At 41.7% G+C, this 26,492-nt stretch overlaps 3 protein-coding genes across 4 annotated transcripts; all 3 read left to right on the top strand.

Annotated features, from left to right (window-relative positions):
* Positions 1-294: 294 nt before the first annotated feature.
* hivep2b (HIVEP zinc finger 2b) lies at positions 295-13,598 on the top strand. The gene is made up of 7 exons (XM_041061368.1): positions 295-429; positions 3,612-7,567; positions 8,225-8,382; positions 8,555-8,730; positions 9,245-9,343; positions 9,433-10,220; positions 11,218-13,598. The coding sequence occupies exons 2-7, from the start codon at positions 3,716-3,718 to the stop codon at positions 11,635-11,637; spliced, it is 5,493 nt and encodes a 1,830-aa protein (XP_040917302.1). The 5' UTR covers positions 295-429; positions 3,612-3,715; the 3' UTR covers positions 11,638-13,598.
* A 1,124-nt stretch (positions 13,599-14,722) lies between these two features.
* On the top strand, positions 14,723-20,520 carry txlnbb (taxilin beta b). 2 transcript variants are annotated; one of them, XM_041061427.1, is made up of 10 exons: positions 14,723-14,896; positions 16,545-16,794; positions 17,147-17,238; positions 17,367-17,537; positions 18,435-18,629; positions 18,970-19,089; positions 19,199-19,273; positions 19,364-19,456; positions 19,693-19,788; positions 19,938-20,520. In XM_041061427.1, the coding sequence occupies exons 1-10, from the start codon at positions 14,747-14,749 to the stop codon at positions 20,451-20,453; spliced, it is 1,758 nt and encodes a 585-aa protein (XP_040917361.1). In that variant the 5' UTR covers positions 14,723-14,746; the 3' UTR covers positions 20,454-20,520. The 2 variants fall into 2 exon arrangements, with proteins under 2 accessions (XP_040917361.1, XP_040917362.1); XM_041061428.1 differs by lacking the exon at positions 19,938-20,520 and adding an exon at positions 19,849-19,914 and having other exon boundaries at positions 19,693-19,815.
* A 1,230-nt stretch (positions 20,521-21,750) lies between these two features.
* On the top strand, positions 21,751-24,856 carry LOC121197705 (prostamide/prostaglandin F synthase-like). The gene is made up of 7 exons (XM_041061429.1): positions 21,751-21,914; positions 22,387-22,440; positions 22,963-23,104; positions 23,232-23,346; positions 23,936-24,058; positions 24,147-24,284; positions 24,607-24,856. Exons 1-7 carry the CDS (start codon positions 21,806-21,808, stop codon positions 24,712-24,714), a joined length of 789 nt encoding a protein of 262 aa, XP_040917363.1. The 5' UTR covers positions 21,751-21,805; the 3' UTR covers positions 24,715-24,856.
* The last annotated feature ends 1,636 nt before the right edge of the window (positions 24,857-26,492 follow it).

The raw sequence follows: 26,492 nt of genomic DNA, 5'->3' as shown, positions 1-26,492 counted from the left end.
AGAATCTGAGGATGAATGGACAGCAGCTATCCAGAAAGGTGATGTTTAGCTCTTTGCATCATGATATCCGACTCCCCACTTTGTGTGTAGAGTGAGGCAGCTGCTGCTGTGCTTTGAAACACAGTGAGAGAGAGGAAAAGCGCCCTTAAACGTGGGCTGTTGTGTAATCCCTCCCAGGGCCCCTTTGCTATTTTTGTGCCTGGGTCCGCACGTCACGGTTGGGTATTTTCTCTGGTGACTAGCTCGCATCAATAGATCTTCTAATGTACACCCAGTCAGCCAGCAGCTTCATGACTGATGGGACTTTACCTTGCTAATTTATTTCATTATTGTTACCCAGACATGAGGAGAATGGAGAAACGGAGTATGCAGTATGAGGAGTGTCACATGTGACTGTCGATATGGGACAGGGGACTATTCAAATGTCAGGTTTGTATGAGGATTTTATTTGATATCTGAATGTCAGCTGCTGTATGAGCCGAGGCTTTTTTCCCATCAGACCGTGTGCTTTATGTCATTCTGATCACAGTGAGAGCTGCTGATTGATTCTGCATGCTATGTGCTGTGTTGCTGTTAGCGAACCACCGAGGGTTTTACTATCTAGCCTCTGTGAAGCCGGTCATCTCCTTATGATATTTATGGATTTGTTGTCAGCGTGAGGCTTCATGCCTGTTCCCTTTAATGGCCAACTTAGCCTCTAATGATGTAATGCAGCGGCATAACGATGCTCTCCATAGACAGCATTTGTTTGGTCATTGTCCTCTCTCGTGTATGGAAATCAGTAAGGAATGTGCCCCACGAAAGTGGACCGTTAAAAGAAATGTCTCCATAAAGTCATTTCTTCATCCATGCGGACATACTGTACCACAGTCAGCCCACAGTCGCCCCGAAACACACCTACTGCCACCCACCTGCCTCCTGTTGTTGCACGTCATTGCTGCCATGTCATATATTTTCGTATAGGTTAGTGCTTGTTGCCGTGAGCGAGAAAAACGTGCAGTGAAGGGTTTGCTGGTACAGTCGGAATCTGCTGAGAGACTTGTCAATGAGACTCTGAATATGTCGGCTCTGTTCCCTCTCTGCTGTGCTTAGTTCAAAGGTATGCATTGTTTCTGAGGGTCTTATCTCGCTGTCACTCTGCACCCATATTCCCCTTCCCTCCTCTTGTGGCTCACAGAGGATGGAAACTAAGCAATGAGGTCAGACCGACCTTGAAAGGGAGCTCCCTACCAGGCCTCTGAATGTTGTTACCCCCAGGCACCCCACTTAGTTTACCTCTGTAAACCTCCCCGCTGAAACATGGATCATTCCAACCTGAGGCAGCCCCCTTGCCATCATTCATACAGTATGCCTTCGTTATTTTTTCCCTATCCTGCTCTGGAAGAAGCCCTCAAATCTGCCTGAAAACAGAGCTACTGAAACACAAACAGCCAACAGAGGGAATGGGCATTTATTAAAAAAAAAAATTAGGCGAGATTATCATCTTTACAGCTGCTTTCAAGCACCTCTCAGCATCTCGAGTCACCTTGGATTCATATCCTCTGGTTTATGCCGGAGGAGTGTGCGGCGTGCTAACAAAGAAAGAGAGGGAGTGAGAGAAAGAGAGTCGGAGGATGTCCTAATTAAGGGGAACTCAGAGGGTTTGAACCAGATAATCTTACATAACCTCGTTAGGGAGGACACAGCATTTGATACTGAGAAGATGGAAAAGACGTGCCCTCAGAGACCCATCCCCCTTGGTATGAAACGAAAGTGTAGTGGCAAAACCAATTCACTTTGACCATGGGGATGATGATGCCTCTTGTTGGAGTCTGGCATGTTTACATACAGTACAGTATGAGGTCCTGTGCAGCTCAGTGTGGAGACGATGACGCTAGTGCCTCAGACACGTTGAAGGGTTTGAATCCTACGGGAGGCAAAGAACGTGGGTTTCTCATGATATGATACAGGCACTGGATACAACCGTTGCTGATACAGTGGGGGAATATTTTGGTATTTTATGTAGATATTACGTCAGAGGGGTAGGTAGACTCGTCACACTTCACTGCCCACGCTCTAACAGTGTAAACTGTGTGTACTGGCATGCATCGACACACATACCATACTTCAGAAAAACATTTTTTGTTGTTTAGTTCTGATATTAAGTCTCCTATCTCCTTTAGTTTTATGTATTTTATGTGGGCAGATCATTTTCTTTTTTTTTTGGCATGCAGTGAAATTTAGATTTTTGCTAATACTGTGAAAAGGCCCATCTAGGGACAGACATCGCAAGTCGGTTTTGGTTATAAATGCTAAATGTAAATAAACGTTGACAGAAGCTGAACAAGGGAGATTGAAAGTGGACAGTTAAATCTGGGATCTAAAATGGGGAAAAAAGTACATGAGTGGTATACTATTTGCTGTTTTTCAGAGCTAAGCATATACCAGTCAAACACCTGTAGCGAACCTTATGGTCCCTATGGTCCCCCTCTAAAACCAGTTTTGAAGGCTTATCACTCATCATCACTCATATACAGACATTTGTACATAAAAAAGTATCCTATTTAAAATTATATTTCACATTAAAGCTACACTATGTAACCTGAACGGCAGCCTCTTCAGTCACAAGTGGTAATTACAGGAAACAAAGAGTATCAACAGGCAACAAACATCATCATCATAAATCATCATATCAGTACAACCAGCAATTACGCTGTCCACTCCCGTCAAGTCAACATTCGGCTAATCTGATTAACCAAAAACATCTGAACCCACAGCAGTTGCGTGCTAAAATGTAAATGCTAGCAGCTAGTCTCTTCGCCTCTGCCACGATGTCCGTACTGAGAATACTGAGCTAGCTTGTTCTTATGGGTAGCTGAAGACCCATAGTTGGTAGTGGAGGTCCTACCTGCTCAACCCAGGTCACACAATGCAAGAACAGCCGTTTGGGGGGCGGTGGGGGAATGAAAGAGGCGCCATTCTCCCCGGTACAAGTTAGTGTACCATTAAAATGATTCTGAAGTTGCTATTTTAAGGTAAAACAGCTGCTTAATGCTGCTTTAAGAAAAAGGAGTTGATTTTAAGATTGTTGAAGCAAACTGCTGAAAGTAGACAGAGCTGTGATGATGGATTAGATTCCTATGAGATTTCGATTCAGCTCACACACAAACCAGCACACTCAAAATAAATATATACGCACGTACAGCCATTCATAACACACATACTACAGTATTGGCATGTACCTAAAATACCTTCATGCACACACATTTAGGCACGCCCACAGAGCTTCAGCAAAATTGGGGTATCTGCCAGGGTTGACACGAGGTACCTTTGGTTTTTTAGAGGCTGGTAAAGAGACTGATTTTTTTCCATTCCTGCTGTGATGGAGCTCATTATGAATTTAACACTCCAATTTTATGAGGAGGACTTTTGCGAAACAGCCTCGAATAGTTCTCACTCACAAGGAGTGGATTTATACTCACATGTTGTTGCACAACTGAACTGAACAACTGATTGTTGAGGGTTTAACTTTCCTCTTATTTTCATCTTGGTAAACTTCTTGTGTAGATTACTGCTGTTCATCCATACATATTTGAACTGTCTAATTTTCAATTCTGTCTCATTTCTTTCAGATGACCCTTCCCTGCAATCAATTCACATGTACGTTAATATCACTACAGTTACATAACAGATATTGTCCTTGAAAATCGATCCCAAAGAAAGTGACATTGGATTCATGGAGTCACTTGAAACTACTGCAGGGGTGAAAAGCTCCACAGAGGGTCAGGACAGAAATGTTGCACAGAAAAAATGCACATCAGAGGCTGCACAGACTAGGAGGAGTCCATCAGTCGAGCTGGAAGGCAAGGGATGGCACCAACAACTGCAAGAAGGTCAGAGCAGAGACACATGTGGTTTCAAAGAAATATCTGACTCAGGGAAATCACTGCAATTAGAAGATCAGCACTCCCAAATCCAGTCCACAAGCCATCCAGACTACGAGGTGTCTTCATATCAGTCCACAAAACCATTTTCCACTGGTAGACAGAAAGCTGTAAGTCACTTAGTTTCTGCACAGTCCCCAGGACCTGCATCTCACAGGAAGTCCCCCAGTTCACCTGAAGTCCAACAACAGTGTTCCCCTTCAGGGATGGATCAGCTGTCAGAGACTGTGTGTAAGGTGGAACAGAAACCACAAAAGCCTGGGAAGTATGTTTGTGATTACTGTGGACGGGCATGTGCCAAACCCAGCGTGCTTAAGAAACATATTCGCTCACACACCGGGGAACGGCCCTATCCATGTGTCCCCTGCGGATTCTCCTTCAAAACCAAGAGTAATTTATACAAACACAGAAAGTCCCACGCTCACTCGGTCAAAGCTGGATCAGTGCCATTCTCAGAACTTGGTTCTTACAATGCCAATACAGACCAGGGGTCTTTTGAAGGGGAAGGAGAGTTATTCTCTGATGCTGAGCAAAGCACGGACACGGACGAGGACACTCTTAATGACCCGCTGCTGCTGCTGGACTCTCCAGTGGAGGGATCGGATAACACTGCTGTAAAAGTACTAAATCTCATTGCTCAGAAAAAGGGAGCCACGTCGATGTCAGCTCAGGATGGTTCATCCCAAACCCAAGAAATCAATGCACCTCCTGCCGCTGCTGAGGCTAGCCGTGCAATTCAATCTTGCACGATCAAACAGAGGCTTGCACTTCGTCTGTCTGAAAAAAGAAGCAGTGACTCTGACCACAATCTGTCCCTTCCAAGTCAGTCTAGCAAGGGCAGCACAGACTCCGGCTACTTCTCGCGCTCCGAGAGTGCCGAGCACCAGACTGGTCCTCCAAACACCAATGCAAAGTCCTATCAAGAAATTATGTTTGGGAAGTGTTACAGGCCAAGCCCTAAACAGACGACAGCTTTGGCCTGCAGCGCAGACTCCAGTGAATACACCAGTAAACGCTCAGAAAAAGGTGTTTCACGTGTTTTCACCCAGGAGAAAGACATTGTTGAGTCAATCAAAATAAACACAAAGTCGTTCACGAGAGAGGAGGTTAAAGAGCCCCAGTTAGACGCTGGCTCTGATGTGGGGCCTCTGATCAGAAGCAACTCAATGCCAACATCCTCAGCAGTGTGTCTGACTATGCCTCAAGCCCTCAGAGGCAGTCACTCGTTTGATGAAAGAACAAGCACCGGGGGCATGAGGAGACTCAGGCGGCAAGCTGCTTTCGAACTCTCCCCACATGATGGGCATGCAGATACTGACAACCATGGAAAGATGAGCGAGTGTGGCATTCCACCCTCAGGATTGGAAATGGAAAATTATCCCTCTACAGCATCTAATATGAGCCATCAGAGACATGCAATGGAATTGGCAACACGGAAGCGCAGGAAAGAGAAGAGGGAAGAGGAGGATTTGCCTGCTCAATATGAGGGCCATCATGAACAGTGTGAAGAAATGTCTGACTCAAGTAAAGACTATGACTCAAAACAAGCTGCAGTGGGAATTATGGCTTTAGGGAAAGGGCATTCTTCCGGTATGCTAACACACATGGACAGGTGTGACATGGACATATCAGTGAGCCCTGAAATGTCTGGTAGAAAAACCTTAGGGAATGTAATTTCAGTTATTCAGCACACAAACTCAATAAACAGGCCTCACTCTGAACAGTCAGAATCCTACAAGTATCACAGGCAGAGACAGGAAAGTATTTCTTCATATCAAGCTATGGAGGCAAGTGAATCATATGAGATGGAAAGGAGTGATAGTAGACTACAGCAATCATTTCAAATGGGCCCCAAACTAGTGCGGCAGCCCAACATACAAGTCCCAGAGATTAGGGTCACGGTAGAGCCTGACAGTCCAGAAAAAGCTCCAGAGGTGCAGGTGAAGGAACCAGAGAAGCACGTGGAGGAGTTTCAGTGGCCTCAAAGGAGCGAAACTTTAGCACAATTCCCTCCAGAAAAACTCCCTCCAAAGAAGAAGCGGCTACGCTTAGCTGATATTGAGCACTCCTCTGGTGAATCTAGTTTTGAGTCTGCCTGCACCAGTCTCTCCCGCAGTCCGAGCCAAGACAGCAACTTATCTTATAGCTCCACCTTCTCCTTTGACAGAGAGGAGAGCTTGAAGTCAGTCTCTCCAGCCAGGCAGGATGAATTTGGCAAACCACTAGAGCTCTTAGCTGTGCCAGGGGGTGGGCACTCTCTCTCTGTGCTCAACCAGCGTCAACAGCATGAAATGAGACGCTCCTCCTCAGAGCAGGCGCCGTGTAACTTGCGCAAGGAGTTCCCAGAGGTACGCAGCGTATCATTTGACTATGGCAGTCTTTCTCCAACATCCAAAGTTAGACACGTGGACATCAGCGCTGGCCACTCCGCTGTGAAGGAGAGAAGGAGGGGAAACTTGGTGCGACAGGAGTCATTGAATATGGACACTGAAGTAACACAAGTCCCACCACAAGTGTTTCCACAGTACCTCAGCAGCACCTCCCCTCCATTCACAGCACTTGCTGTTCTGCCGCAGACTTTGCCAATATTTTCCACTGGGAACACATATCCCCAGCTGTCCCATCCGAGCCTATTAGTTCCTGTAAGAATACAAACTCATGTGCCATCCTATGGCAGTATCACATACACCTCAGTGTCACAGATTTTTGACAATCAGTATGACATTCTTAGCTCCACCTCTCAACATCAAACTTTGCGTTTGTCTGGAAATCTCGATTCTCACAATGCACTAGCTTATACCAGACCACCTTCAACGCACACCCTCAGTGTTGAAGCCCTTGATTTATCATCAGCTAAACTCAAGACAGGCATCCCTCTCTCTCTGACTTCTAGAACTATCTCAACCACTAACGCCTCCAGTGGTGGCGCAAACAAACGGATGCTATCCCCTGCAAGCAGCCTGGACCTTTTCATGGAGGTCAAGCAGCAAAAACGCGTGAAAGAGGAAAGAATGTTTGGGCAGATTGTAGAGGAGCTGAGTGCTGTGGAGCTGGGAAAATGTAATTTGAGTGAAGAGAAGGGGCACAGGTCAGAGATGCAGGGTGCATCCACACCTGACTCACGTAGGAGTAAATTTATCACACTTCAGCAAAAAGCGACAGAGGCCACTGACCACGGCGTTGAGTCACCTATGGAAAGTAGCTCCCTGGAAACCAGCTTGCCTTCCTACGCCATGATATCATCCAGAGAAGTGAAAGAAGTTGGCATGGAGAAACGAGCGCAGATGGATATGGTGGCACAGCTGGTTACCAGTCAAGACATCCTGATCTCAGACGCTGAGCATTCAGGACTGTTATCTCAGTTTCCAAGCCTTCGCACGACGACAGGTGTGAGCTGGTGTTACCTCAACTACACCAAGCCGAACTGCTCTCACAGCAACTCCCCGTTATCCTCGGTGTACACCACCTGGTGTGTAAGTTCCCACAATCCAAACCCTCTTGAACTGAGCACCAGCGCTGCTCTGGCTCTGCTACGGTCCAAACAGAGGGGAGACAAGGTTATATACACTGTGGCTGCCATGTGTCAGCCTGGCACAGGGAAACTGGTTTCATCCCTCATCCTGTGGAGGCAGACCATGGAACAGGTGAGAAAACAATCCCATCTCTCTGTTGTTTCCAAACCATATTAATGCCATAAACATTAAAAAAAAACATGGACCTTAGGAGCAAAGCCCTATTCACAACATATGTAATTGGTCTTGCTGTAAAAGATATCTATTTATAAAGCACATACTTACAATCAAGCTGCAAAGGGAATGTTTGGTAGCCCTACATGTCAGTGAGTGATGACCAGTGGAAATGGAGAAAGTTTAAGGCACCTTATTATTAGGCAAAGTGCACACTTCAAATCTTTTGGCACAAGGTTCAGTCACCACTGGCAAGTGTCGGGAAAGAGCATTTGCCCACTGCAGGGTGTGACATTAAAGCTTTGATTTATAACTTGCTCTGCATTCACTATTCACTAAAAAAGGATGTGCTGGCAGTGAAAATACCACTCACCAAAACTGTATTCACTATGACATAAAAAAATCAAGCCTGGCATTAAAATAAAAACATTTAAAATCAACAGAATTGAGAGTTAGTTTTACTGGGTTTTTCCCCTGCAGCAGCATAAGGCATGTTTGCAAAACATGCTGTGTAACCCCATGTGCGACACACAATACCAAAAGCATCACATTACGTTGTCGATACGGTGTCCACTTAAAATGGATGTTAACAAAATGTTTGTTCATCTGATTCAGCTGCAGAGGAAACCGGAGCCCAAAGAGGTGGACATCACCTACGGGAAGAAGGTGAAAGACATCAGCTGCAGAGTGAAAACTGCCAAGGAGGAGTGGAAAGAGAGGGAGGCTTCCACAACCCAAACAGTGCCAACACGCATTAAGATCTTCGAGGGAGGGTCAGTCAAGATATTAGTTATCATAACACTTGTCATTTCTGCTGACAGCAAATACTGCAGCTACATCAGGGTGTTAGAGCATGCACTATCTAAAGGGGTTTGCTTTTTACCTTTTCAAGATGGTTTAATTTTGCATTTCTTTATTAAAATTAAAACTGCATCCACTTTTCAGGTACAAGTCCAATGAAGACTATGTGTATGTCAGAGGTCGCGGCCGGGGGAAATACATTTGTGAGGAGTGTGGTATTCGCTGTAAGAAGCCAAGCATGCTGAAAAAACACATCCGGACTCACACAGACGTGCGACCGTACATCTGCAGGGTCTGCAACTTTGCTTTTAAAACTAAAGGTGGGTATGTCTATAGGCCTAAAGACAAATTAATTATACTGACTGTAGAGGTGATCAAAAAGACTCATTTTCAGTTTTTATAAAAGAATGAGGAGATTGTCAGCATTTATTTTGACTGTTAATGAGTGAAAATCTGCTGAAACAAACGGTTGCAAAAATGTGTGTAAATATCAGAATTTAAAAATACTATTTGCAGAAGCAGCAAAAACTCTAATGTTTGTGCTGCTATTTAGAGGTACTACACTACCATGCAAAATCAGCAACTCAGTTCCACTGTCTCCTCATTTTTCTTTTCCCTTTCTACTGCTGGGAGTTGGACCTGGTTTTCATAATACTGACTAGTGTCCTCCTGTGGTATGGAAAACAACTTTTGGTTGTATGGGGACATAAAAATTCAAGTGAAAATGTGTCTATACAAATCTGCTCCTTTTAAAAAAAATCACTTTTTTGCTAATATTTTGGTAATAACCAAAAACCACAAGCCTTACTTACAGCTTGTTCTATCCTTCTGCAGGAAACTTGACTAAACATATGAAGTCAAAGGCGCACATGAAGAAATGTCTTGAACTGGGTGTGTCAGTGACGATGGATGAGACAGAGATACAGGAACATGGTAAGATACTAGTGTATGTAATATTCTTGCAAATGCAAGAATTTTACCAAAATAAAATCCAACTAAACGGATGCCTTTGTCTTTTAAAGTTGATGACATCCAGCAAGAGTCAAAGACGGAGGTGGCAGTCACAACCAAACATCAGTTCTCAGATGCAGAGGAATCTGACGGTATGGACGAAGAAGCTGATGAAATCGACGAAGATGACGACGAGGACGATGAATATGAAGGTGACTCCACTCCAAAGCTGCGTTCAAGAAGTACAAGTCCTCAGCCATGTGGAGTTACTTCTCTGTCAGTCACAGCCACTGCTGTCATCCACGGCTGCTCCCTCACCTCTCTGCCTGGCACTGATGCCCGCCAACAGCCCTCTGGCAGACGGACAGGCTCGGAACATCGACCTGTCCTTGCCACCGACCAGAGAGAGAAGTCTGTGGATGAAGACTCTTTGACCATGCTGTCTCCAGACCAGGCCAGCTTCCTATTTGATCCTTACTCCTCTTGTCTGCTCTCTCCTGGCTGGGAGTCTCCCATCAGGGAGCCCTCCCCTTCACGTCTGCGCTACCCATCCCCAAGGCGAGAGCTCTCCCCACGAGGTCGCTCCTCTCCCAGATGGGATGCCTCCCCACTGAGGCCCGGATCACCCAGCTTCACACCCATTCAACACCTCTCTCCAGTCTCCATTGAGCGACCGATGTCCCCCGGATCAGAGCTGGCTGGAAAGCGAGAATCCTCACTCAGAGGCCGACAGAGGGTTGTGCTGAGAGCCGTTTCACCACGTAGAGGCTCGCACCAACACAAAGGCAGCGGTGATAAAACCAGACACCAAGCAAAGATGGAGATGGCTCAACAGCAAGGAGCCTTTGAAATGGAGATGGTATGTAACACGATGCATTCTGCCTATTTGTGTTTTTGTGTTAGCACAGCATTTTTTTTTAATTGGTAGAAAGTTATGTCATGGGCAAAAGAGCACGTGGCATGTTTTTGATGCAGATTTAGAAATAGTTTTAATTGATTGCAGATTAACTGACAGACCATTATTTGATCGATTAACACAAGATGGGGCTGTTTTTTCAATTCCCTTATGAACTATTGCACCAACCTAAATGAAACAGTCTACAGACATGCTTTGTGATGATGTACTTAGGCCCAGCGGTGCTTTAGGATAAATGCTAACATGTTTACAGTGGAAATGCTAACATGGTGATGATTAGCAGGTATAATTTTTTTTTTAGGACTACACACAAGGTACAACTGAGACAGGTGGACATGTTATTACTTTAGCAGGAATTTGGTCATAAACCAAAGTATTGGACAAGTAAAACTGGAAAAGGATATGAATGTGTGTACCAGATGTAATGGCATTCGATCCAAGACCTTTCATTCCAAACCAAAAAAATCAACATCATGGAGGCGTAAAAGTCAGGGGATCACCAAAGTCAGTAGGAATCACGCCCTGAGGCCTATCCATTCAGTAGTTGTTGCGATATTTCAGTGTAGACCAAACTGGTGGACAGACACTGCAATCCTTAGATCCTCTGCGCAAATGTGGCCAAAAGTTTGGCACTTATATCTCGCGATTTTCTACTATTCAATTTTATTTAAATAGCACTAAATCATAACAGAAGTTATCTCAAGGCACGTTCCACATAGAGCAGGTCTAGACCATACTTTTTATAAAATTACTATTTTCTTTTATGGAAATGACTATTCTGTTGTGGAAGAAGTATACATTATCTGAGTGATTTGCCTTTTTTACTTAATGCTGCATTTCTCACATTTCTGCACTTGTTCCATGTGCAATATATTTTCACATGAGAAATTAAATTGGCACTGCTGGAACTGCTCCTAACGCTGCCAATATGTCATTTCAGGATCAAAGGAGCAGCTTGGCTCCTACTCTGCCTGGTGCTGCCAGTTCTCATCACCAGAACATCCTCAGCCACCTCCCTCTGCACTCCCAGCAGCAGGCCCACAGTTTGCTCCCCATTGTTCCTGTCGGAGGCCTCCAGATGTTACACTCCCCGCCTTCCTCCAGCAGTGATGTCACCCCCTCCTCGGCGCCGAGCCCCCAGAGCAGTGAGGGCCAGCGCTGCAGCAGTAGAGAGGGATCTGTCCACGGGCCCGAGATGGGAGGAGAGGACATCAGAGGCCAGAGCCAGCTGTCCTCCCATCAGGACGCTCAGGAGACAACCCTCAACCCTGGTGTCAGGGACAGCAGGCAGGAAGAGAACGTGCAAACCTGCTTGAAAGCCATCGCCTCTCTGAAGATTACTACAGAAGACCCTCATTAAGACCCTCATTTTCCGTTTCCACGATCTGATCCAGGAACAGACAACCTCCCTGCTACACCTGCAACCTTGTCGTCCTCAGCCCTTTAGGCACATAACCTCATCTTTATCCCATTAGAGGCAATATAATAACACTTCCTCTGGTCTTGCACATATCCCAGACAGCTCCTTTTAAGTCTGAGTGGAGATCAAACCTCCACAGTGAAGAAGAAACCTGTCCTGTCTGATGTGCTCTTCTCTTCAGAGACTCTTTGAAACGACCGGACAAGCAGCAGGATGTTTTGCAAGGTGGAGAATCATTATTGGGTGCAGGTGCAATATGGAAAGATATTATGCTAATATGCCTTTGTTTGACATAGTAGTTTGCGTACAATTGCACATAAATTATATTTATGGATTCTGTACAAATGTCCTTAACATATACTCCTTCTTAAATGCATACAAACAGTGTATTTTACTGTATGTGTACTTTTAAAATAGACTGTTGTTTAATGTAATCATATCAAGGTGTGATGCAGTAGTGCAGTAAATAAAGACTATTTATAAGGGGAAAAGTATGTGTATTATGAAACAGTCTGACCAAATTTTAAGTAGATGCTTCTTGTGCAGTTTGGTGCTTCTAATCAAGCGGCAAGGTCTGTGCCTTTTTTTTTTTTTTGCTTTTCATCATTTCTTTATCAGAAGGTTGTTGAATAAGGAAAAACGTTGAGGTACTCTTTACTCAGTTGGCGCTGTCGGGGGTTCACTCAAAGCAGAGCTTTTTCTTTTTTGTTCTGTCGGTTCTGCTGACAGACGGATGCAGATGCAGCTTGATTTATGTGAAACAATCTTAAAAAAAATTTCTTATGTTGCATTTTTCTTAATGTTGTGATTTTTATCTTGGTAAAAATGCATGGGAATTTGCTATTGCACAAAAATAGAGAAAGTTAACATGTAATTATGAATACTGTAAGATGTATTTATATATTAGAACGTAAGCACTTATTGATACTGGTAAATATTTGACTACTATTTATATGGTATATCTGTACTTATGCAGCAGTGATGCAGTTATGCAGTGAGCCACGCTGGCATTGCTTTTGATCTCATGTCTTTGCTTTGATGAAACAGACAGCTTTTTTCTCTCTTATACAGATGACCATAAGCATTTTATGAGTTTTGACGATGCACTTTCATCCTTTCATCTTTGACGTTTAACTGACTCGACTCGGTCAGTGGAAATGGGGGAGTAAAACATGTTTATGTTCTCTTGTGGTTTTGAAACATTCCAGTTGTTTTTTTTTTTCACGTTTCTCATTGTGTGAAACATGTCACACACAAATTCAAGGGGCTATGATGATCAGTCAATAGTATGTTTTCTTGCATTTCAAGTGTAACTGGATAAATCAATATCTACTATTACTGTAAGTAATACTAAAGTAATGATGTTAACAGCGTGAGTTGGTTGACTATTACTGTGCTTCAGCTCAAAATGTAAGTAATCATTCAAATGCATTACTTCTTCTCTGTATATATACGTGTATTTTTATGATTTAAACTATTTTTGCAGTGTTGAATTCTGAAAACTTTTTATGTGGATTGTTTATATCTCTTTAAGAGGTAAAATGTCTGCAGCTGACATAACAGAGGTTTAATGAGGGCGAAAATAGCAGAGTGTTGATCGCTAACACCGTGTGTCTCATCTTTGGAAAAAAAAAATTGGTGTATTCATATCTTCACATGGTTATGTTACCAGTTTGAGAATGGATTTCAAAATCAGAAAACACTTTGTTCACTCATGTTTACATAAAAAATTTTTAAAGGTGCACTGCTTTAATTTTGTGTTTCCCTTTCTGAAGATGTATGTAGCTTTGATTTCATGGTTACGTAATTTTATTTGTCGTGATAACGATGCAGAATGCTCATAAAATGTGAAGGGAAAGTGAAGTCTTTTATTTGCTTTTGCATACAGTATGTATTCAGATTGTGTTTGTGTTTTGTTTTTATTGTGTATTCATATTTACTGAACTGCATTGTGCCTCTCATGTCTGTGAAATTCCCTGTAAAAACACACAGAGGACAAATCATTTTACCTCTCAGCTAAGGTTTTTTGAGGGGAAAACCCTCAGTAGCCAATCCGTTGTTTAGCTATTTGCATCAAAACTGGTTAGTCAGGACGGAGTGCCTCTTTTATGCTATGGGGAATTTATTGTTTGGTGCTCTACTTTTTCAGATTAAATTCAAAATTGTTTTAAAAGAATTTACTTCTGACCCAAGGATGTGTGTTGCAGCTTATTTCATGTTTTAATGGCTTCTATACCGTTCCTCCTGCACCATTCACGATTGTTTAAACTAGAGCACACAAGAAAGAGTTTTCAGATGAAATCATTCACACTTTATCTCGAGGGGAAGAGTGGGAAACGGAAAAAAAAAAATCTCCACAGTGAAAAAAATGGAAGGCTCCGACCAGTGACATCCTCTGGTGAAAAATTATTACTGCAGTCATAACATGGAACAAGAAAAATAAATGAATGCTTCCAAAAATAGTTCTCACCTTGTGGGTAATATTCAACCACTTTTCAGGTTCTATTTTACTGCATTAAATTCAGCAAATCTGCATCATCGCCACTGTGCGTCGGTAGCACACACACTGCACTGTGCTGTAAGTAAATACTGCATGTGTTAAGCATATATTAGGTGAGGAAATGACTGTGATCTTAGAGCGCATTATGCCGGCTCTGACGCTCTTCTTGGGGTTGGGGAGGAGGTCTGTTCTAATTCTGGCCAATCACAGAGAGACGGTTCTTTTTTTTTTTTTTTTTTCTCTCCTGCTCAGTGACTCGGCCTGTCAGGCCCATTTGTTAGAATAATTATATGGTTTTTAACAGCATCCCAGCTTAAAATAAAATTAGTACTGCATTGGTTTAAAGCAGCAGAGGCCTAGCACACAATGGCTGATTAAGATCTTAACAGAAAAACCCTTAAACTATGAAGCATTTCGATCATTTTTAGTATTCACACAGCTACTGCATGTCACGCTCTGGGGTAAATTCCTCCTAAGATAACAATAAGACGAGGTCTAACAGTTGTTTTCTTGTACGTGGGGTGCCCTGGACAGAGTCAGAGACACTACATGTCTCTGTCCTCCCTCTCTCAGCTCAGAGTGAGCTGTGCGCCTCTGGTTTATTTTGAGGTGGTCATATCTCAGCTGTTGTATCTGTGGTGGCAGCCTGGCCGAGCCCCTCAACACTCTTCCTTTTTTCCCCACTGGCCCTCGGTCCTGGTAAGAACCCTGTTTGCTCGTTACCCTGCTTCTTCAGGGACATTTACACTTAAATAACATGAAAATTTCTTTGCATCCTGTGCTTTAAAACATTTCCAGAGCTCCTCTTACTCTCAGAGGCACTCATAACTGCTTGTTTGAATTTTACAGTTTTCTGAAACTCACCAAGTTTGTTGAAGAGATTTTGTTTAAGAAAAATTAACATCTAAGATTCTTTTTTAAAAACTGCCTGTGCACTACAACTGTTGTTTCCAGTGAAGAAATCAATACTGCCTTTTCCTACAGTAATTTATTTTTAGTTGAATTTCCATTCCGATATCTGCCGCCTTTTAGAATATCGGATATAGATGAGGTCGCTTATGTCACATTGATGTTTTCTTTTTTTGTAGCTGGAAGATGCAGCTTTTGTACACACAACGACTGACACTGACATCAATAAGAGTGGATTAGAAATAAATAAATAACTTGCCCATATTAAGAAGTTCTTAAAATAGCCTGTGGGGCCTGGAACAGGTGCCATGTGCTCTGCTTGTGAAAGCACAGGCCGTGTGAAGCCTGCACTAATTTTATGCACGTAAACAGGCTCTGGCTGTGCTGTGAGTCTGTAAACCCAAACCATTGGGATTTTTGAGGCTGATTAAGATATAAATGTGAATACAAGACAAATGTTTTTGATCAGTGTCCTTTCAAAGTGAGCAGAACATTTTAAAGCTGTGAAAATCAACTTGTCAGTGCTCTCTTTGTCTTTTCTTTGCCACTTCTGTAGTGCAATAACTTTTATCATGCAACATACGCAGATATTTACTTATCTACAATATGGCTACAGCCATAACAAATATTTTCATGACAGATTAATCTGCTGATTTATCTTATCGTCTTAAAAAATGTTTAACACCTCTTATAAAATCCCACAGTCCAAGATGACTTCTTAAATGCCTTGTTTTTTCTGACCAATAGTCCAAAACCTTAAGATTTTCAGTTTACTGTGACATATCATAAAGGAAAGTAGGAAATTCTAACATTTGAGAGGCTGGAAACTGGGTTTCAACTAACTGATTCATTGCCAAACACTGCTGCAGCTCTAATCTCCAATATTAGCCAATATATCAGCCTGGCTAATTTATTTGTAGCTGTGCAGGTCTCCTTCACGGTCACAGCAGGAAAGGAGCACAGGTGTAAATAATAACACTAATGATGGCTAAAATCCATTTGGCAGCTTCAGTTTCAGGGTCTCTGTATTGTGGATCCTGGCTCACTGTCACACTGAGAGGGTTTACTGGGACACTTGAAGAGCACAGACCATTGTTAATGTTGTTATAGTGGTCACAACTGTGCTTTTACTACAGAGATAAGTCAACATATCTGCTGGGATAAAAGCCAATTTTTCAAATACAGCCCTAAATTAGCAAATCTAATTTCAGTTAAACAGATTTTCGATTATTTTACTAAACTAGTCTTCAAGACCAAGTATTTGGCAAAGTTGTCAGTCTGTCCTTTTCTGAAGACTGACTGTACTCACAAAAACATGTGAAAAGGAGTCAGAGTTTTATCAAGACAGACTAATCTGTTAGATAACAATGACAGGATGAGACGAAATATGACTTTTAGTCCTCAGGTCTTTAACAGAAACCCACTCTTTCCCTCCCAGTACCAGCTCAGAATAATGGAGGCTATTCAGGAGAGCAGCCCTGCACCCAATGGTCCCGAGGCGCCGCCAGCCAAGGGTCACCACATTGACCTGACAGAGGACCTGGGCCAGCAGCTGGAGGACATCATTAGCACCTACCAGGCGGCCGAGATTCCCACTGAGCCAGAGGACACAGAGGAGGTCACAGCCGTCAAAGAGGCAGACGCCCGCAAGGACCAGAAACTGGAGAAGAAGATGCTCAAAAACCTAGGTGTTTTGTTTTTTTCCCAAAATGTTTTATTGATTTTAGCTGAGGTGGGTTTCATTCGGCTGAGTCAGTAAAAGCCCGAATTGTACTGAATCTGATAGGTGTGTAAGCAGAGCTGTAATGCGTGTAAGAGCATCCATCTGCAACAGAGGTGCAGGTAAAATAGTATTTCCACATGCCTTTTATAGGCTGTTCAGTTGACTCAGGTGCCACAGTGATTTTTCACAGTCTGGGGTGACAGGCTTCTCGTAATCCTAGATGGATATTCCAAACATAATTTTATGCATGTATTCTGAAGTAAATAACTTTAGATTTCCATATCAGCATGATGTTTAACTTAAAGTTCTCTGTTTAGGGAAGGAGGCCATGCTGCTGATGCAAAGTCTGAACAAACTCGACACTCCAGAACAGAAACTGGAGGCCATGATCAAGAAGCACGCTGAGCTGGTGAGTGGATGATGAATGAAGGCAAAGAGAGACAAAAAAGAAAATATAATTCTCTCCAGAGCAACGCTGGAAAGAGGATTGTTAGTCAGGAAATATATCTTCCCTTTTTTTCCTGTGTACTTTTGCAGTTGGAGGAGCATCGCAGTGATCAGAAACAGCTGAAGGTTCTGCAGAAGAAGCTGCTCCAAGTGATGAAGGAGAAGGACCAGCTGCAGAGCGAGCACAGCCGGGCCGTGCTGGCTCGCAGCAAACTGGAGGGGCTCTGCCGAGAGCTGCAGAGGCACAACAAGACCTTAAAGGTACTTCAGCCTCTGACGTTACTGCTCTACATGTAGCAGTAGTAAGTAGTATTGTTTAAGATGAACTAAACGCTAAATCTGCACATGGTATCTGGGCTACTGAAGCTGCCAGGCGCTGTTAGTTGAGTTTTGGTGCCGGGTGTTGTCACCATATGTTGTGCTCAACAGGAGGTGACATCAGCTGGCACCAAGGATCAGCCCTTACGTCAAAGCTCAGGATTTGACCTCTCAAACTGCCACACCCACAATTCACACTGTGAAGCCAAGCGTTGTTCCAGTCTATAGTTTTCTAAAGATGTTAAATACACCATATCAGACAGATTTTTGTGAAATTTGAAAGAAATGAGGCACAGGACATCTACAATATACAGATTCAGATTCAGAGAATTTTATTTGTCCCTGGGGGGCAATTTAACATCAGATGTTAGGGGATATCTGTGCTTTTGAATATGTCACTGTAATCAGATACTTAAAAATTAGCTTTGAAACTCAATCAATCACTTAAAATGACAAAAAAGCAGCAAATTCTCACAATTGAGGAGCTGGAAGAGTAGAAGCGAATGTTTGGCATCTGGAGACTTTTATGTAAACTATTTTAAAAAATGTCAAACATACAGAAGCTATTCCAACTGATTCTAGTGTCTATAAATACTTATAGAGTTATTTGACATACAATAAACTGGCCAGTCAGATTTGACCTAACTCCCCCAGCATGGCTGCCAATTGGAGCAGCAGCTAATTAACTGAAAAAAAAATGGGCTGTTCACTTTTAGGTGGGAAGGAATTACTAGGTAAAAATTTATGGACACATATAAAATCAGAGTATGTATTTGCTACAACTGCAAATGCATCTTGTGCAATGTGGTTTTAGCTCTGACATCAATCCCTGAAACACAGGAGGAGACCCTGCAGAGGTGCCGAGAGGACGACCTGAAGAGGAAAGAGATCACCACCCACTTCCAGGGGACGCTCAGTGAGATTCAGGCCCAAATCGAGGAGCACAGCAGCCGCAACACCAAGCTGTGCCAGGAGAACAGCGCTCTGGCAGAGAAACTGAAGGGGCTCATTTCACAATACGACCAGCGAGAGGCGGTATGGATCCTACCACATACTAAGGAGACATGGGTTTAGACCAGACGGTCAAACAACATTTGGGCAGTTACAGGAAAAGACCAGAATGTGAATCTGTACTCTCAATCTACATACAACCTTTTGACATTGCTTGAACTGGACTTACGTAAAACCTCACACATCTGGGCCTCTGTGCCGCCGTCAAACAACATGAATTATTTTTATTTTATAAATTTCACCCAGGTCCCACATTTAATAGCTACAGTATTTTAGTTTTATTTAGCCAAATCTCACCAAGCAAGAAATGAAAAGGCTTTTTCTGTGTGAAAACGGCTCATAAATTCACATGAATGTCTTCCAGAACCTGGAAAAGGTCTTCAAGCACAGAGACCTGAAAGAAAAGCTGCTGGAAACCAAACTCACGCAAGCGAACATGATGCTGAAGGAGGCAGAGGAGAAGCACAAGCTGGAAAAAGAGCATGTACGTTTTGTGTGTCAGATTCGTTGAGCGCCACAAAGCATTTTAAAAATGTGTTTGCAATTCTAATCCCCCAGTGCTTATGTTGATGGAATGTCTCTATATTCCACAGCTGCTAAAACAAGCGGCAGAGTATAAATTGCAAGTGAAGGTCATGAAGGAGCAAGAGATCGATATGAGGAGTCAGGTACAGTAACAAGGAATCACGGGCAAAATCGCCTTGTTTTTCTGCTTCTCAAGAGACACATATAATGTTTTTCTCACCATTTCTCCTCAGCTCGATATGTACTCCAAGAAGTTTGATGAATTCCAGGGCACGGTATCAAAGAGTAACAGTGTCTACAGCAGCTTCAAACAAGACATGGACAAAGTAAGAACGGTTTTACAGAATATTTGAAGTCAGCCTTAAGATATTGGTTAGATTATTTAGTTTATCTGCAAATAGAGAGGTAATAAAAACAAGAATAAGAGAAAAAAATCCCATGAGATTTACAGTAACACTTCAAATATTTGACAAACTACAATCCTACACTCTTTTGTGGCAATTATTTTTAGAAGCTGCTTTGATTATGTGCAGTATAATGTGATTTTTTTTTTGTGCTGCAGATGGCCAAGAAAATGAAAAAGCTGGAGAAGGAGTGCCAGTCATGGAAAACTCGCTTTGATGGCTGCAACAAGAGCCTCATTGACATGGTGGCAGATGTAAGAAAATATTTTCTTCTGTCATTTATAGCCTAAATCAAGGGTTGATTCAGACTATAAATGCAAAACCCACTGAAAGGAAAACATTTTACAAGACAAAGATTTATATAACATATATATGTTATAACATACATTTTAATCCTTCTCAGAAAGCAATCAAGGAAAAGGAGTTTGAACTCATCACTATTAAGAACCAGAAGCTTGAGAATCTTTGCAGAGCTTTGCAAGAGGAGAGGAGGAGTCTTTATGAGAAGATGCAGGGAGCTGCAAGTCAACCAGACGACAACACTGCTAAACCAACAGAGCAGGAGGTCCCTGAGGTGCAGGAGACTCCTAAAGAGCCAGAAGACGACCACCCTGTCCACAACACGGCAGCCCCCGTCGCTGAGGACCCCACTGGGACCGTGACACTCAAAACCCCACTGACCAAGGAACTGGCTAAACTGAAAGCCGAGCAGGCCCGCCTGAAGGAGATAGCCAGTTCTTTCACAATCTCTCACATTATACCCACAGAAACAGTCGCTAGCCAATCACAGGGACACTCTGAGGGCGTCCAGGAGACAAAGGAGAACCACATACGGGAGAGCGACGGCGAACGCCTCCAGGAAGCTGAGAAAGATGGATACCAAGAGCAGAGAGATTTGGAAATGGAGTCAGTTGATTAATGCTGCAACTACTGTGAAAAGAAACCTGGTTCATGTGAGATCCATAGCAATAAAATGAAAAATGCTGGCTTTAGTGTTCAATGTCTGATCCTGATCTGTCAAGATTTAAGAGAAGCTTTGTTTTATTTCCTGCAACAGGCCAACTACAACTAAGCAGCTTTATGGCTTTTCTAACACACAGATCAAAAAGTAAAGAAAAGTTTGACACCCTTCCTCAGTCTCCACTCACAGACCTATAGAGCTGCAGCTCACAACTCTGTTTTCTTTTCTGGATGAGGCTGTTGTGGACTTCTTATTCAGCCAATGCAGCCTGAAAACATCCATGTTCTCATCATCTCTTGAAAGTTTTGACTTCCCTTCAGACAAGTTCCTCGACTATTACAGTATTATTTACGTATTATTGTTCTTCCTGTAAAAATTCAACTGTAAAAACCCTGAAGTACAGTATTGTAGTTTTAAAGGCCCTGTACATCCACACACTTGTTATCAGTTACTCTGGGTGATCAGACCTCATGTCAGGTGGAGTCACTCTGGAAGTTTTCTCCCAAGTCCATATTACACACAAATTCTAAGCAGGTTTTGAGTATGTAGTTTATTTACACTGGGAAGGTGACAAAAAAAGTGTGTTTACAACAAAAGCATACAGCTTACAGCTTAAAAAAAATTAAAAGAAACTGCATATGGACAAAAATTGCTCTTACATTTCTTTGTGCAGTTGTATTATGTTACTCTAGAGTATGTTGACTCCTTTTCCACTAACAGCTAAAAACATGTAACATACCATAAAGATTAATGTATAACATTTACATTAGTGTTTAGTGTGGACTTGGGACACTGCTCTGTACTACTCGTGCTAATAAAACCAACAGAACAGTCAAGAAGATGTGAATCATGTGCAGCTTGTGCACGTGCCCACAACCCTGAGATGTCTGATCAGGAGCAGTTTGTACTGCAGTTCCAAAAAATGTACAGATTAAGAGGCAACAGAGAAGAATAAAAAATGATCTAAATTGAAGCAGCAGAGGCCAAGATTTGCTAATGAACTTTAACATCAAACGAGTTTTACAAAAATTATGGGAATATTTTGATTAAATTTCACATATCTGTTAAACTGGTCATTACTGAACTCAGAAATTATATTTAGTCTGTTAAACCTATTAATACAACACATGAACTGATATATAAAATCTGTGGAGTGCCCCTTTAAATGGAGCTCCAGCAGGAAAATCTTTTTTTTTCTCCATTTGGCCACAGTGGGACTTGGAGAGTAAGCAGAGGTTATTTGACTTCGGTGCACTGATAAGATGTTGCATATCTCATGAAACTACTGCAGATCCACACTGAAACAGGAAATGGCTGAAGGAACAAACCCAACTGCGATCTCTTGTGTGAGAGCTCTCACAGCTTTTGTTGAAAATGGAAAAGCTCTGCTGGACCTCGCCGAGAAGGAGAGCAAAGAAGGTAGGCAGCATTTTGTGAGGCCAGACAAGTGCACATAAAAATAGACATGCAGACACCATGTTCTGCAGTTGGCAGCCGATTTATGGTTGTACTCTGAGTGGGGACAGCAGGAGGCCTGTCAATCATTAGGCATAAAGAATGAACCCTAACAGACTGTTACATGATAACTTTATGTACCTTATGTCACACAGGCTCTTTCCAGAAATTCATCAGGCAGAAAATCCGCATTGAGCAAAAACAGTCTCTGTTGGGACTGATTGAAGCTGCTGCAGACTTGTACAGAAGGTTCTGAGAAGTATCCACAGTATATGAATGGCCTGTAACTGTAAAAGCTTTTTTTTAAAGCCTCTGTAAAAATATATGTTTAAAAAGCACATAGATTTATGAGCCTCGTGCCATCACACATTCAGCTGTACACTGTAAGATTTGCAGAAATTGGTTGTTTACCACTACTTTTTTTCTGATTTCACAGTCTGTCTGTTAAGAGGAAAAGGGATGCAGAGGATCTATGGAGAAAAAACAATCAGTAAGAGGCAAAACTATTTACTAAATATGTACTTCTTGGTGAAGCTTGAAATCCCTTCATCTCAGAGCTTTGTAAAACTGCCAAACAACATTTCTTGGCAAGTGAGAAAAAGACAGAATTACGGTCATTTGGACACTGCATCAGAGAATGCACACCTTAAACTTTTATTTTTATAGCTTTCAAACATATTTCTTAACATCTAACTAGGACTAACTCAGGACACCAAAAATGCTGTAACCGACACCCTGATGCAGTAAAAATCTGCTGAGAGACTTCTACTTGTGCAACATTAAACCTCCCTTTGCATTTATTCATTTATTCAGAAAGTAACTCAAAGGCCCTATCAACTAAAACAACCCTAAAAACTCTGTTGCATAACATTTCTAGCTGTGCTGCTTTGCGGGATGCTGTGCAAGACTTTCAGCAGCTAGCAGTGAGTTATTTAAATTTAAAATAAAAAAAAAAGTCTCAGTATTCTGAACAGTGCCATTGTCTAAACCTTTTCATTCTTACTGAGTGTAGCCGATGTAACACAGGTGCAGTGGGATTCCTTTCTACAGCGTTTGGATGATGAGTTACAACTTAGCGCTAAAATACTGGCTGGGGACCATCAGTCAAAATGTGTTTCACCTGACACAGCTCTCATCGATGCCAAAACAGGAGAGTGAGTTTGATTAATTTCTTTTTACGTAACCGTTCTTGATAAGAAACATAACCAGACTGTCAAAGCTCACGTGTCGGTATTTTCTATTTTGTACTTTAGTATTTGACTGTTTCTGTGCGTTTCTCAGGACAGTGACAATGGAGAAATATCTTGGGAAAGGTAAAAAGATCCTGCTGGTGTTAATCCGTCAGTTCTCCTGTCTGCTCTGCCGTCTCCATCTTAAAGATCTGGAGAAGAATCAGGTAAACATGGCACACCATAAAAGCAAACTGACTAACTGTAGTTAAAGGATGGTCATTGCTCTTGGCATGCAAAACGTAGCTTCACTTCTGGTTATATGTTTGGAAGTAAAAGAACTGTTCTGTTACATACTATAGGTTCATGATTACATGAATTCTCAGTAAATTAGTGCACTGAGTTTAGAGTGCAGCGTAAAGGCAGAGCTAAAACTGGAACGCTTCCAGTCATGTTCCTCCTGTGGACGCCACAAAACTTATCAGTGAGGAAGCAAATTAATCTGACCAAATTATTGGTGAAGTGGCATTATCCGAAGTAACCACAGTCTGCTCAGATCCACAATCTCTAAAATCACCACCTTCAAACGGTTTCAGAATGCTAAAATGTAGTAAAAGGCAGAGCTAACATTCAGAGGGAATGTTAAAACTCTCCTTATTTCATGTTCTCCCCCAGATATGACTTTTTAAAGTTGCCATTACATCTCACTGGATCTAGACTGGATCTCTTATCATCTTCAATCTCAGTTATGGAATAGAATCTATCATATACTGTATTAAATTTGGCTTTGTCTCTGGGTTTGACATTATTTTGCAGAGAACCCTGGATGAACACTCTGTGGAAGTGGTGGTTGTTTCATTCGGTTGTCAGGAGGGAGCTTCACACTGGCTACAGGAGACAGGCTGTCGCTACGACATGCTGCTGGACCCTGATAGAAAGGTCAAGAGTCAGCACTAAGGCAACGGAAATGCAGAACACATGTTTCATACCGTGTCTTGATGGACAAATTGTGTGTTGGGCGTTGCAGATATACACCACATTCGGCCTGGAGGCGTCTCTGACGAAGGTTTTGAACTTCAGTAACATGCTGCTCTATGCTGAGTATGTGATGGACAATATGGAATTTCCAAGAGAACTTCCATCGATACAAGACGACATGTTTCAGGTAAAATGTCACTGTCTCATTTGAGGAGACATTTGAGGAAGCAGCAGCAGGACCCAATGTGCCCTTGTGCAAGGCATCTAAGGTACCAATTCTCCAGTCAAAAAAAATACTCAGTAATAATAGGCAGTGCATTTGCAATTTGTAAATAATATATCTAATAAAGTGCCCATTCAAAATAAAAATAAATAATGTGACTTTGTGTCAACACTTCTCTATTCACCAACTAGGTTTAACTGTTTTATGTATCAGTGTTTACAAAGAGAATATAAAGATTTATGTATGCTCTTTTGTTGATTTTTTTTTTTGGCCTATATTTTTCCAGCTGGGAGGCGACTTTGTTTTGGACGAACATGGGAGGGTGCTGTTCTCTCACTGCTGCCAGAGCCCAATAGACCGACCCTCGGTGGAGGACATTTTATCTGCACAATGAAGATTAAACTCCTTCATGCACAACACAGATTAATTAAAGGGAAACAGGAACAGGAGATGTCAGCTGATAAAGTTCTCGTACCAAGTTCAGAATAAGAGTGATTGCTAAGGAGAGTTGCAAAATGATTTAGCAACAAAATGAAAACGTGCAGAAATGCAAGATGTTCTTTAGCGGATAAATATATCTAGTGAAATGTTAGTGTATAATTAACATTTTACTTTTAGAACAAAATTTACTGAGTTCATTTTGTAATTAATCTAATAATCAATATGAATCTCTTTAATAAAGCCATATGTAGAGAATTTTTCATTATATCCAGAAGATTAACTGAAGCAATATGATGTTATCAAGTGTATTCTGTTGCTATGGGCCTTGTACTGTAATTTTCATATGAGTAAAGTACTTCAGTTTATGTGGTATATACAGTAATCTCAGATTTAATCTGAGATAAGATGAGATGAGATAAAACAGAGATTTAGTAATCCAAAAGGACATTTTTATGGCAAAGATACTTGGTATTCAAGGGAAAATAAATATAATATAAATATATAATAAATATAATATACATCCAGAATAAATATATTATTTAGAATAGATGACTAGAATAAAATCAGAGTGCACAAAAAATATAAAGGGAAATGCAAAATACAACTTTATGGTACTCTACATGAATGAAAGCCCTGAAAGTTACTGGTAACTATCTTATCAGTGTAATATAGCCTTCCCTTATCTTTATAATGTATATACGAATCCGGTTCTGAGTTAGAAGCTGCCAACATTGTCACTGTGTTGCTTTATCATCTTCACTGACGACATGTGCCCTCTTCAAGCACAGAAATGAGCAAACTAACATAATTTAAAAGTTTTTCTGGGTTACAAATTTGATAGTTTAACAACTAAAATCACTTATCTAAGAAAAATAAAACCAAACAGAAAGGTAGTTTAACCTAATGCCTTCATATGTTTTGTGTGCTAAGTGTCTTACAAAATGTTTTGCTTGAAGACACTTATGTGATCTCAAAGTCAAGTAATTTTGTGAGAGCAGATGTAATGACCGTGGCTTTGTATGAGGTCCTGGTATTGAACCCAGATGTTTCGAGGACCATCTGTGTTCCTGATGATGAAACTAAAGGTTCTTCGGCATGAGATATTCTGTGTATGGGTCAACATGCAGTGACACAGGCAACATGTGTCACTGCATGTAACAGAAAGGTTGTCCAATCAGTCATACCATATGAAGAGACTGCGTCACTCCTGACATATATTTTTAGCTTTTGAAAAAGACGAACTCTGCAACCTGGTTTACAGTATATCTTGTTTCTCTGAAATGCTCTATTGTGGTTAATGTTCACATTATACTACATTCCAACAACTGTGGGAAGTGTCTATATGTTGCTCAGGCTACTCTGGGATTGTTACAAGTGTTCAGTGAATTATATAAAGCAGTAAACATAATTTATTACATGACTTTGATAAGGCAGCTTATCTCAGATAAACTGGAACACGCAGAGCAAATTAAATCCATATTTTATATTTTCCATGTGCAGACTAAAAAAAAAAAAAAAAAAAGAAAAGAATCCACAGATCTTTGACTTGGAACTGTTCAAAGTTTCATTCTGGCTTTCATTTGAGTCATTAGTGTAGGGACCAAAACCATTTCAATGAATGATTACTGATTACGCAACAACTGTAATCGCATTAGTTTAAGTTATGAAAGGCTAATCATAGACGTTTAGGTTTGAGGAAAAAAATTCTGTCAAAAGTTCAGCAAAGTTAAA

The sequence above is a fragment of the Toxotes jaculatrix genome, chromosome 17, assembly GCF_017976425.1.
Source record: "Toxotes jaculatrix isolate fToxJac2 chromosome 17, fToxJac2.pri, whole genome shotgun sequence".
Classification (NCBI taxonomy): domain Eukaryota; kingdom Metazoa; phylum Chordata; class Actinopteri; family Toxotidae; genus Toxotes; species Toxotes jaculatrix.
This window is presented reverse-complemented; position numbering and strand designations above follow the sequence as displayed.

Bases quoted from the DNA above. Each gene is read 5' to 3' on its own strand.
- hivep2b (XM_041061368.1), top strand. From the start codon at position 3,716: ATGGAGTCACTTGAAACTACTGCAGGGGTGAAAAGCTCCACAGAGGGT. The intron at 8,383-8,554 runs GTCAGTCAAGAT...TCCACTTTTCAG, and splicing joins ATTAAGATCTTCGAGGGAGG to GTACAAGTCCAATGAAGACT. The intron at 10,221-11,217 runs GTATGTAACACG...ATGTCATTTCAG, and splicing joins GAGCCTTTGAAATGGAGATG to GATCAAAGGAGCAGCTTGGC.
- txlnbb (XM_041061427.1), top strand. From the start codon at position 14,747: ATGTCTCTGTCCTCCCTCTCTCAGCTCAGAGTGAGCTGTGCGCCTCTG. The intron at 19,090-19,198 runs GTACGTTTTGTG...TATATTCCACAG, and splicing joins ACAAGCTGGAAAAAGAGCAT to CTGCTAAAACAAGCGGCAGA. The intron at 19,789-19,937 runs GTAAGAAAATAT...AATCCTTCTCAG, and splicing joins TCATTGACATGGTGGCAGAT to AAAGCAATCAAGGAAAAGGA.
- LOC121197705 (XM_041061429.1), top strand. From the start codon at position 21,806: ATGGCTGAAGGAACAAACCCAACTGCGATCTCTTGTGTGAGAGCTCTC. The intron at 21,915-22,386 runs GTAGGCAGCATT...CTGATTTCACAG, and splicing joins CGAGAAGGAGAGCAAAGAAG to TCTGTCTGTTAAGAGGAAAA. The intron at 23,347-23,935 runs GTAAACATGGCA...ATTATTTTGCAG, and splicing joins AAGATCTGGAGAAGAATCAG to AGAACCCTGGATGAACACTC.